The sequence below is a fragment of the Arachis ipaensis genome, chromosome B07 (assembly GCF_000816755.2).
Source record: "Arachis ipaensis cultivar K30076 chromosome B07, Araip1.1, whole genome shotgun sequence".
Taxonomy (NCBI): domain Eukaryota; kingdom Viridiplantae; phylum Streptophyta; class Magnoliopsida; order Fabales; family Fabaceae; genus Arachis; species Arachis ipaensis.
This window is the reverse complement of record NC_029791.2, coordinates 4057880-4069756: the sequence shown is the minus strand read 5'-3', so window position 1 is coordinate 4069756 and position 11877 is coordinate 4057880. Positions and strand designations below refer to the sequence as shown.

The 11877-nt window shown below is 32.9% G+C and overlaps 2 protein-coding genes and 1 long non-coding RNA gene across 6 annotated transcripts in view; 2 read left to right on the top strand and 1 right to left on the bottom strand.

The window, feature by feature from the left end:
- The window catches only part of LOC107609637 (protein FAR1-RELATED SEQUENCE 5-like), a 17373-nt gene extending 7584 nt beyond the window's left edge, over positions 1-9789 (bottom strand). Inside the window, exons 1-4 of one of the 4 annotated variants that reach the window (XR_002351024.1) lie at positions 9395-9789; positions 6601-6690; positions 5070-5154; positions 2882-3228 (exon numbers count right to left, since the gene is read on the bottom strand). Coding sequence is in view for 1 of the 4 variants with exons in the window: in XM_016311642.2 (XP_016167128.1) it covers positions 3184-3228; positions 3300-4775 (1521 nt within the window). In the remaining 3 variants the exon portion in view is untranslated. Of the gene's footprint in view, positions 1-2881; positions 3229-3299; positions 4825-4871; positions 4963-5069; positions 5155-6600; positions 6691-9394 lie in introns of those variants that run through there. The other 3 variants (XR_001613212.2, XR_002351025.1, XM_016311642.2) reach the window with 3 other exon arrangements.
- On the top strand, positions 214-1212 carry LOC110264803. The gene is made up of 2 exons (XM_021107052.1): positions 214-885; positions 978-1212. The coding sequence occupies exons 1-2, from the start codon at positions 583-585 to the stop codon at positions 1008-1010; spliced, it is 336 nt and encodes a 111-aa protein (XP_020962711.1). The 5' UTR covers positions 214-582; the 3' UTR covers positions 1011-1212.
- Positions 6780-9203, top strand: LOC110264804. Its single transcript, XR_002351026.1, has 2 exons — positions 6780-8279; positions 8455-9203. It is a non-coding gene; the product is annotated as an uncharacterized LOC110264804 (long non-coding RNA).

The window sequence follows — 11877 nt, the reverse complement described above, 5'->3', positions numbered from 1 at the left end:
ATAATTATTTAATTATATTTCTGTAGAATTTTATTTTATATTGAATAGCTTCAAATTTTAATTTCTTTTTGAATAAATTACTAACAACGTAATTCAGTGAATAACTATCTACGTATAATTTCATTTTAATTTTTGATTCTGTTACCCACTAATGTGAACGTTGTGGATCTTTTGAAATAAAAGATAATGAACTTGTTGTAACTGCCATGAACTCTATCCTTTGACTACGTCATGCGCTTCGTGTAAATGTTACGTGCTCTTAGTGGGCAGCATCATAACTTTGCACTACATAAGAACCTCCGAACCGTGAAAAATATTTTCATTCCCGCTTAAGAATGGAAATTGACAATAATACCTCCAAGTGTGTTGATAAAAGTATCAATGAAAACCAATCTGGTCAGATTGGAACCCTCCACTCCAACAGTGTTGTTGACGGCATAGTTGCCTCTTTGAAGGTGCGATGTATTCCAATCCAAGTGTATCTGTTATGCACGATTGCAACTAATTTTTTTTTAATATTAATATTCTATTTTGCAGGATTTGCATATTAAAATAACCGATCTGGAGAGATTGTACAACAATATGAAGGGAGAGATGGCCATTCTTCAAGTTGCAGTTTTGGACCTTGGAGACCGCCCAGCAGCTCCTGATCAAATGCCACAACGGCATGTTCCAGCTGACGGGGTCAAAGGGAAGGAAGTATTTGAGAAAGATTATGCAAATATAGAAGAAGATACTGATGTCATTCTTGGTGGAAGCGAGCCTGAGAATACTAGTACTCCGCTGAATGAAAAATCTCAAAAGATAACTATTATCAACCTGGACGAAGAAATAATAGCACAATCAAGAAATATCAATTATACTCGCACCTATCTTCGTGAAAAGGTATATAGATTTTTTAGGTACTTGTTTTCATTTGCAGTATTCATATATTTTAGTTATTAATTTTTTAGTTTTTTTTTATATAATTCGTGTAGGCAAAAAAAGCATCCAAATATGCTTTGAACTAGTCACCTAAATGTCACAACTCAAGTGAAAATGTTTGTTCTGGGCGAAAGAGGGACAGACCAAAAGGATCTAATGGACCTAGAATACTATCACCTGAAATTGGTTGTGTACTCCCAGTTGAACTGAAGTCTAAATTCCGTCCAACTAAGGAAATGCAGTTGACACTACTCAAATATCACTTTATGTATTTGGCCACGACCTATACGAAGGGTAAAAACATTTAGTTAGTTACTTAACAAAAATAAAACACAGATATAAATAAGTTAATTATTGATGTCGAATATTTATTTCTTTGTCTTTTGTAAGTTTTTATACAACTACAACTTTGTTGTATCTACACAGGGAAACTTTGTTCAAAAATAAAAATATTGAGATGAGTCGGGCAGATTTTCAGTGTCTCATTCCTGATAATGAAGTACACTCTAATGTAAGTAAATACGGTAATTTTTATTAGATTCTTGAAAAATATGCTTTAGTTAATTACATGTTTATTTTCATGTAGATTTTAATGCTGGCTGCCCTTAAAACAACAATGACACAACGTATTGATGATGCCTTTGAAGATATGTCCAACAAAATAACAACTTGGTCTCTACCACCACAATTTGGGGTAAGAAATTTCGGTAACTGACCCTCATAAAATATACAGTCCCACTAAAACTAACAATTTATAATCTCAAAAATTAGGTTGATGCCCTTAACCCAGATATGCTACGTCAAGAAGTGTATGAAAAGTACAAAAACATCTGGATGCCGAAGTCTTCTGCGTTAAAATATGTATTTTATTCTCACTCACCCTCTATTTGGATTTTTTTTTTTACTCTAATTGTCCATGAATATGTCCACACAGATATATGTTCCACTCATTGACGACATTTTTCACTGGTTCTTGATGGTAATATCTATTGACGAGGGAAAGGTATATAAACTTGATTCATATCCAAACCCAAAGCGAGATATCTCCAAAAAAATTCGTCATGAGATGGACGGTGATATATTTAATCTTCTTGGTGTATTTTTAGTTGTTGATAGTGGAGTAAACTATATATTTTCTAATATCACTTATTATTGTGTAATAGAAAATAATTTTTTAAACACAATTTTTTATTTAATTTTAAATTCTTTATATAAATGTTATTTAAAGTTCATTCGTCATTAATATGTTTTTGTAATTCATTTTGTTTTGAGCCATAGCTCGGTCTATTAGATTTCATTTTCTCTGGTCCGTACTCCAGCACTAATATATTAGACAAAAAAATCATTCCAATGGACAATTGGCCTCTCTGTAATGCTCGTGGCATCCCTGATTGCAACACAAGGTGTACAGTCTATTTTATTGTGATATGCTTGTTAACTAGATCATGAATAATAATGATCCTAATTATATTAATGACTTGTATTTTATAGTGATAACTCCTACTTGTATTTTATAATGATCCTACTTGAGTGGATGGCAATGGAGGACATGTTTCAACCCAATCTCACTGCTAGGGTAAGTTAACAAATTTTTACCATGTGTACTTTTTGTTTCTTTTGACACACTAATTAATTTAACTTCTACTTTTTGTAGTCTCTTGATTCTAAAATTCGAATGCTTGCGACATGTGCAACTTTAAATGGGACTCACAATGAATATAATGACATGGTCAGACATCGTTCTGCAGCTAGGTGGAAAGCATTGGTTGGCAATTAGATGGTCACCCTATTTATTATTAGGAAAATATAAAATACATTTGATTTGATTGTTTGGTATTTATGTTATTTGTTATGGGACCTATTTGTTACATCAATTACTTTTTTTATTTATCTTTTATATGTACTCCTTGATATTTAGGATTTTTTAGTTTCACAGCTTTTATATGCATATTATTTCAACTTAAAAAATAAATATAACGTATAAACTAAAGAAAGATGAACAACCGGTGGCAGTACAATTCTGTTATTTGTCTAGTATAATTGTCTCTCATTTCTACCTTAATAAAATAACAAACCCGTTATATACATTGCAGAAAAGCTAATTACCATTTTCTCTTTCTTATGTCATTTCCCTAGCAGACACAACACCCATCAATAATTTTGTGACTCGAATGGAATATCTGTATATTTGCATCTGTACCGTATACTTCACCCCTTAAAATCCATATTCATCTTTCATCCAAGGCTAGACAGTAATAGCTAACGATACTTGCCTTTCTGATTACCAATGGTCACATCAAAATCCTACAAGAACAAAAATAAAATAAAATTAGACAACCATGTAATTAATAAGAAGCAATATCTTAAATACTCACCATTTCTTCGATCCCCTCCTCGCTGGTTTGACTAGACCAATCGTCATCATCTTCGGGACCTCCTCCGTCTCCACTTTCCATTTGATTATGGTCATCTCCACGACGACAATTTCGCCGATTGTGTCCTACACCGTTACATCTGCTGCACCGAATCCTTCGCTTTTTCTTTTTGTCCCCAGCTTCTTTTGAAGTAGCATCCGTCCGTGTTTTGAATTTCTCACCCGCACTTTTAGAACTTCCCTCTCTATTCTTTTCATGTTTGGCAAATAATTCAGCCTTTTTGTTTCTGACCCACTCCATAACATCCTTGAAATCACCTAAATCTCCGCAAGCAGCAAATGGCAAGCCCTCCAGCTCATCATTCATAGCAGCAATCCTACTCTCATAACTTCTATCTCCAACTAGCGATCCGTGCTGCTCCAACCTTATATGAGCCTCTTTTGCTTTCATGGTCCACCGCTTCAATATCAGTGACTCAGGTAATTCTGTAATTTGAAGATATATCAACAGACGAATGATATGAACACATGGAATTCCAAATGACTCCATTCGTTGACATGAACACCTAAACTCACTGCTACCAGGCCAATAAAATACAACCCATTTTCGTGTTAACTCACAATATTTTCGTACATCATAGTTCACACTACATGAAGTCTCTCGCCAATCAACTATTATCACACTTGACGCTTTCAACAATAATGATCGAAACAAGTAGAACACCTCCCTTGTATAAACACTTGCTCCTGATCGCTCCAATGCTTGCACCTGTGTTTGCATTATCGGATACCCGTATGAGGTGTAATAGTCAGCCTCAGCCTCATTATTCCGCAACAAACCCATCCACCGGCGGAAGTGATGGAGGAATTCCTTAATACTATAGCCAGATTTTACAAACCTAGCAACTTGCGAATGTAGTGCCTCACACCTCGATGTAGTTCTCAACCCGGCAAAGAACTTGCCTCTCATATGTGCTGTAGCCCACATATCTTTAATCCCATAAGTGGTCTCAACCCACTCCATATCCTTAACCCCAAAACTATTAACCATTGACACCCACCTCTCCTCAAACTCATCAATCTCATAATCGCCAAGCATGCATTTCCTGAATTGTTGGGTAAACTTGGGGTTGGAGACATTGGCTGTGGCATTTCTTAACAAATGCCATCCGCACAACCTATGGTGTGCATCTGGAAATACCTTTTCAATTGCAAGCTTCATAGCCTTGGCACCATCAGTTATTACAGCATTTGGTCGTTTACCATTCATTGCTTCCACGAATCTCTGTAACAACCATATGTAAGTTCCTTCTCCTTCATCAGCCACAATTGCACTGCCAAAAACTATTGTTTGAAGGTGATGGTTCACTCCTGAGAAAACTACCAATGGAAACTTGTACTTATTTTTCTTGTAAGTTGCATCAAAGGCCATAACATCACCAAATACTTCAAAGTCAACACGGCTCTTCCCGTCCATCCAGATTAGGTGCCGAAACACACCATTGTTATCCACCTCGTAACTCCAGTAAAACCGAAAATACATACTTCTTAGCAGCATCAACGCTCAAACCTACGAAATTAACCCGACCGATACTTCCTATACTATTCAGTAACAGGTCTGCAACATCATTGCCATCACTATCAACTAACAATTCGTCTATTTCCTGAAAGACAGTAAACAACAGTAGACCTCAACGTTCTAAATATACTTTCAAACAATAATAAAGCTTAACATCTTAAGCGTTGGAATAATCCAGATAAAAAGATGTACCTCAGCTGAAACATTCTCTATTTGGTTATGCGATGACTCTCCGATCAAATCAACCATTTTTGTTGAATGCTATATTTACTGCATACTATTACAATAAAAGAAAACGAAAAATATTTATATTTATGAAATGACACAAGTACAAAATATTTGACATATTCACAACTATGAAAGTAAGTACCACATGACAACAATAGGCACAAGACACCACGAAATGAAGTCCAAAATTCTCTTCTTCAAAATCCAATAATAATAAAATATAAAACAATTACAAATAAATCACAAGGATATATCACAAATAACAAATTTTTACCAACACAACATTCGCACTTCCAAAGTACAACTAAATCACGCAAATAGCACAATAACAAAACATAAAAATAGCACTCATGAATTAACATTACTATAAAATATATTTCCGTATTGCTTTCCGTTACTCCTAGCACTCTACTAGAGAAATGAATGCTACTTCGCTTTCATATTGTTACTAGCTTCTTGCAATGAATGAAAATCATAATAAAATTATTATTCTGGTAAATATTTTGAAAATAGAGGCTTTGTGTTATTCAATATTATTAATATTGTATATCTCAAGTTTAAAATACTATTATAATGAAATGACTTGAAAAAAGATAAAGAAAAAAAAAAGTAACATAGCACAAGTTCTTGAACTCTAGGGCAAAATATGACTCGAAACAATACAATATGACTACATAAAAAAAACTAATTAGTTTTTATTCTTCAAATTTTGCATGTAAAATAGATAACCGACAATAAATTTAGCAATGTCGCGGAACTAAAGACGTGGCGAAACAAAAGTCTTTCTTAATGAGAAAAATTTTAAATGCCACAAGAATCAAACATAAAGAGTAAAAAGAATAAAAAAGGTCATGAAAATGAATAAATTGTAACAAAAATGCTAGAAAGATTCAAGTTTAACACAAGAGGTATTAGTTTATTAAATAGATAAAGAAGAATAGCTCCTAGCATCACAATTCTACAAATTTGTTGACTATACATTATAGCAGAGCTCCTACCATCACAAGGGGTATTAGTTTATTGTATCACTATATGGGTTCTCTTTTAATAGATTAGAAATTTGAGAATCACATGGCAAGAAAGCCGGGACACATTTCCACAAATTCGTAACAACTCATCAAACGGTAAATTGGACAAGCCCTCAATCTTAATTGTTCCTTTATGTCTATAGAAAAATTTTATAAAAATGTTATAGAAATTATAAAAAAAAATAGAGTTGATAATCTAACATTAGCCTTATACTATTTTTGAGCAAGCAAAATACCAATTTGAACACTCCCATATCAGAAGAAAATGAACCATTCAAAATTTCAGAATCATTAACTGATAGAGAAATAAGAGCTCCTATCAACACAATGCTACAAAATTTCTCATTAAAAACTATATATTATAGAAGAATCCCTAGCATTACAATCATAGAATTGCTAGAGATATGGGTTTATGGTCTGTCCAGAATTCTATTTTAAATACACTATATATTTGCAATAGTACGTACCAAAAAATTTGTGCGATGCTCTGCTGCAAAGTTGCCACGACTCAAACAACAAATCTGAAAATCCCTCAATCTTCAATTGTCCGGTTATTCCTTTGTGCATGTAAAAACAACATATAAATTTTACAGAAATTATACAACTAAATTGAACTTGACAATCTAATGTTAACTTTATAAAAAAAATCTGAGCAACCATGAAATCAGTTTGAACAAGACATGTTCATATTCTCATACCAAAAGAAAATCACAATTTAAAATTTCATGACTAAAAAATGATAACGAAAAAAGAGCTCCTAGTATCACAATTTTACAAAATTGCTGATTATATATTATAGAAGATCTCCTTGCATCATAAGGGGTATTACTTTATTGTATCACTATATGGGTTCTCTTTCAATGGATTAAAATTTGCGAATGCACAATACCAAGAAAGCAGGGACACGTTTTGCCATAAATTTGTTACAATTTAACAAATAGTAAATCGGAGAAGCCCTCAATGTTTAGTTGTTTCTTTATGTTTATAGAGAAGTTGTATAAAATGTTAAGCCAAATTATAAAAACTGAATTAGACCTGACAATCTTCTAACATTAACCTTATACAATTTTTGAACAAACAAAATACCTGTTTTAACACTCCCATATCACAAGAAAACAAACCATTCAAAGTATTATAATCATTAGTTGATAAAGAAAGAAGAGCTCCTGTATGTTTTACAGAAATTATAAACCACTTGTTTGAACTTGACAGTACTTCATAAAAAAAATTTAAACAACCAAAAAATAGTTTAAACAAGACATTCACACTCTCATACCAAAAGAAATTCAACACTTAAAATTCCATAATCAATAAAAGCTAAAGAAAGAATAGCTCTTAACATCACATTACTAGAAATATCATCAACCAAATCTATATGATATTATCAAATTACAAACTCAAAAATTACATAGTAAAAAGAAATATCTAAATATTAAATGGTTGTAGACAAAATACACATTGATATTGTGGTTTTCCATTCACTACTTCCAGAGCAACATATTTCCAAGCTAAAAATTAGAACCTTGTGACTGAGTATCTTAGAACTAGGAAGATTAGGATTAGCAGCATCATTTGCTTATTACCAGCAAATTGCTTATTGATTAATACTATTACCTATAACCGAAATCAATAAGTCATTTACAATGTTAAAAACAGCAGTAACACAGCCAGAAATCAAATAATCATCCATAAAACCATAACTGAAATCAATAAGGCAGCATCTTTTGAACTCTTAACTCTTTATATTTTATACTCCTCACTTATTTTAGTTAAGAGATTCTTTTTTATGATTGTCTCAAGTTCTATAAATATCCCAAATACTCTTCTAACCTAATCTAAACTCATCAAAGACCTCAGAAGGTATCTAATAATCTGAAGTATATCAAATGACTTTTTTAAAAGTATTTAAGATTAATATTTAAAATAACTCCTCTTCAGATAACAATATTTTATTCTTTAACCATAGAAATTGTTTTAAAGGGCCTTTGGAAGAAATTAGCTTAATTAAATTGTTTACCCATACTGGTCTTATTCTTGTCTTTTCTGTTGTTCTTATAGGAATTCAAGCACATGTTACATTATATCATTGGGACTTACCACAAGCTCTTGAGGATGAATATGGAGGATGGGTTAATAAAAAAATTGTGTATGGTTCCCTAACTTCAAATACCTAATTAATTTCATGATCATCTTGGAAAGTGAAGAATCGAAAGTAGCTAAGAAATTTATTTACAAAAGAAGCAAAATTTAAACTTTAAATTATACATGATTAATTTGTACATTACTAACACATTATTCTGTACACTTGCATACTCTTGTAGAAGAGACTTCACAGCATTTGCAAATGTGTGCTTTAGAGAGTTTGGAGACAGGGTCAAACAATGGACGACAATTAATGAAGGAAATGTTTTTGCACAAGGTGGCTATGATATAGGATTCTTACCACCTCAACATTGTTCACCTTCCTCTATATTTAATTGCTCTAAGGGAAATTCTTCAACGGAGCCATATTTGGTAACACATAATATGTTGTTAGCTCATGCATCAGCTGCAACATTGTATAGGAACAAGTACCAGGTAACTAATGTCTACTATTTCATTCATCTTGGCCTTCTTTCTAAATTTGGTGACAATGGTTAGGCTAACATATTCTGATAATAAAAGTTTAAAAGACTTGATAAATATTTATAGTTCACTTGCTTCAAAAAAAAAAATTCTTATAGCACGATTCAACCTCATTCTTTATACCACATATCCAAAAATCAACAACTGAAATCAATAAGGCAACACCAAACCACACTAACAGCAGCACTCAAAGGATAAATTCAATAAAAAAAAACTATTACCAACAGCACAACAGATTCAACATTAAATTAATTTAAATGCACTAAACATTCTTGAAGTTCATTTTTCTTTCTGTTTAATGAGTCTAACCAGCAAAATTCTAAATATATGAGCATACTGAAAAGAAAACCCAATTTGGGACCTTAGGTAATTAAAATTCAAAAATGTAGCAGATCAGATCAAATTTCATTCAAATTTCAAAATTTAAAGAGAAAAAAAAAAAAAACAGAATAAGCAGAAATCAGTGAAAACAGCAGAATAATTTCAAAAAATCCATAACTAGCAATAATTTCAACAACACAAAATCAATTATTTGATTTACATTCAGTAATTCACATTCAGAAACCAGTCAAATACTCAAATCACTAAACAGAGCATAAAAGGAATAACCGAAAAAGTGAAAGCAGTGCCACTAACCTTCGATGGACAGCAGGACGGCGAGTGGAGAGACTACGGCGAGCGTCGAGGGGCGAGGGGCTACACGGCGCCGACAACCCCGGACGGCGGCGGCAGAACCTTTGAAGAAGCTAGGGTTTAGTTTTTGTTTGGGGATTTTTTGGGATCGTGAGTGAACAGGGAGAGACTTGGAGCACGACCGCAACACAGCGAACGATGGCAATTTCTCACTCCCTGCGGCGGTGGCCCCTGAGCACAATGAACGGCGGCAGCGCTGTCTCTCCTTACGGCGGTGGAGGATGCTATAACAGGGTTGAGTTCTTTTTTTTTTAACATTACAGGGTTGAGAGTTGAGAGAGGGGTTTGGTTTTTTTGTCTGTATTAAGTTGTTTTTTTTTTGTGACTGTCTGTATTAAGTTGTTTGTTCAGCCCATAAGAATAAAAAAAATTAATAATAATAAATAAACTTAATTTACCTGATAACTTTTAATAACAGGTTACTTTTCAAGGAGTGCTGGACTCTCTACTTTATCTGGAGTGCACTAGCTTTCGCCCTTTAACATGTTCCTCCAGTTGTTGAAGTTAGTAAGTGTGTGGCACCTTCACTGTTAAAAACTTAAAATAACATATGGAATTTGACTTACGCCTTGCCATGGCGTAATTTTCGCAGGTGGTCCCTTCCGTGTTGGTCTTCCACCCGAGTAAGAAAACCTGGGAAACAAGGCAATCAATAGATTGATTTCACACGGGACACAGTCACACAGCATAGGAAACTTGCTGTTTCGTTCTTTGTGTGAATAGAAGAAAAGATACCAAGTGTGAGTAATATTTTATTTGATCATTTTAAAAACTAAAGATCGAATGGAAATAGAATAAAAATTTTGAAGTAAATTCTTAGTTTTTGTGTGAAGTTGATAATTAATAGTTGTTAAATGATTGTTAACTTCACATCATAAGTTTTTACCAATTTTAAAAATCATTTTGAAAATTAGCTCATAAAAATAACATGTCGAAAACGAAAGAGTATGAAAACATGGGAAACCTGATTCCAGAAGAGTAAGAAAACCTAGTAAACCAGCCAATGAAAACGAACGAGTTTTGCACTTGATTTCACACCGGACACAACGTAGGAAACTTACCGTTTCGTTCTCTATAAATAAATAAAATGAAATAACAAATAGGGACCCAATATGATCCAGGAAAAAGTTGTGTAGAGTATAGATTTTTTATTGGTGAATGTTATGGTGTCTAAAAGGTGGTGTCTATATATTAAAAGATGTTAAAAATTATTATAAAAAAAAAGGTGAATGCTATGGTGTTTAAAAAGTGGTGCTTATTTATTTAAAAGGGTTAAAAGTTATTATTTAATTTAAAAGATATAAGAATAAATAATTTTTAAAAAATCAAAACTTACTATAAAAAGTAAGTTAGGCAAAATTTAGGTAAAAATTCATAGGCACCATAGAATTGGCTTTTTTTATTAGGCTATTGCTAGTGACATGTAGGGTTGGAAATGAGCTGAGCTAGACCAAGTTTAAGTTTAAGTTTGGCTCACAAAAATTGAGTTTGCTTCATGACTCGACTCATTAACAATCGAGCCTAATTCTTAAGCTCAAACTTGGCTCATCGAAAGTTCACGAGCTGGCTCGAACTCACAAGCTAGCTCAAATAATAGAAACATAAATATATAATCTATAATTTTATATCAATAAATTATAACTTATATATTTCTTAACTTGATACAAGAATACCACAAGCACTTAATTGGGGAACTCTTCGAGTTCTAATTTTTCTTTCTATTTCTCCCAGACAGTGGTGCTCAGAGCCTTACGCATACTCTGTAACAGCATTGAGTCACGACTTTAGGTACTCAGTTTCAAGGATTACTTGACACTTTCACACCACAAGCATATGGTTAGGGAACTCCACTCTTTTGAGCTTTAGATCAGTTTTGACCCTCTTAACCATTGATGCTCAAAGCCTTGGACCTTTTTCTTCCCATTTTTCTTTTTTTTTTTTTAATTTTTGAATAACATATACATGATTGATGATGGATTGTGCTAATTTTGTGATTATTTTGTGATTGATGTTGTTGCTGAATTTTTTATTTATTTTGCTGATGAAGAAGAAAATTGGGAGTAACTGGGTCAGTGGTGATGAAGAAGGGGGTGAGAGAGTGAGGAGTGGGGGGTTACGGTGAGGGGTTCTGTGACTGTCTCTACTTCTTCTTCTACTCTGCTTGAACTTCTGCTTCTGAAATTGTAACTTGATGATTATTAAACTTTTTGATCTAAAAATTGAAATTGTAGTTGATGATTATTGAATTATTATTTATTAAAATTGATGTAATTATTGAAATTGTTATGCTTCTTCTGCTTCTGATTTTTTTGTTGATTTATTTTATTTTGTAAATGTTGTTGTTAATTTGTTTTGTTATGAGTAATGAATGGTGAGAAAAGGGAGAGGAATGAAGTGGAAGGTGATTAGGTGAGTGAGGTGAGTGA

What these genes read in the sequence shown, in the direction of transcription:
- LOC110264803 (XM_021107052.1), top strand. Translation starts at nt 583, where the DNA reads ATGAAGGGAGAGATGGCCATTCTTCAAGTTGCAGTTTTGGACCTTGGA. An exon ending in GCACCTATCTTCGTGAAAAG is followed by an intron (nt 886 to 977) that starts GTATATAGATTT and finishes TAATTCGTGTAG; the next exon opens with GCAAAAAAAGCATCCAAATA.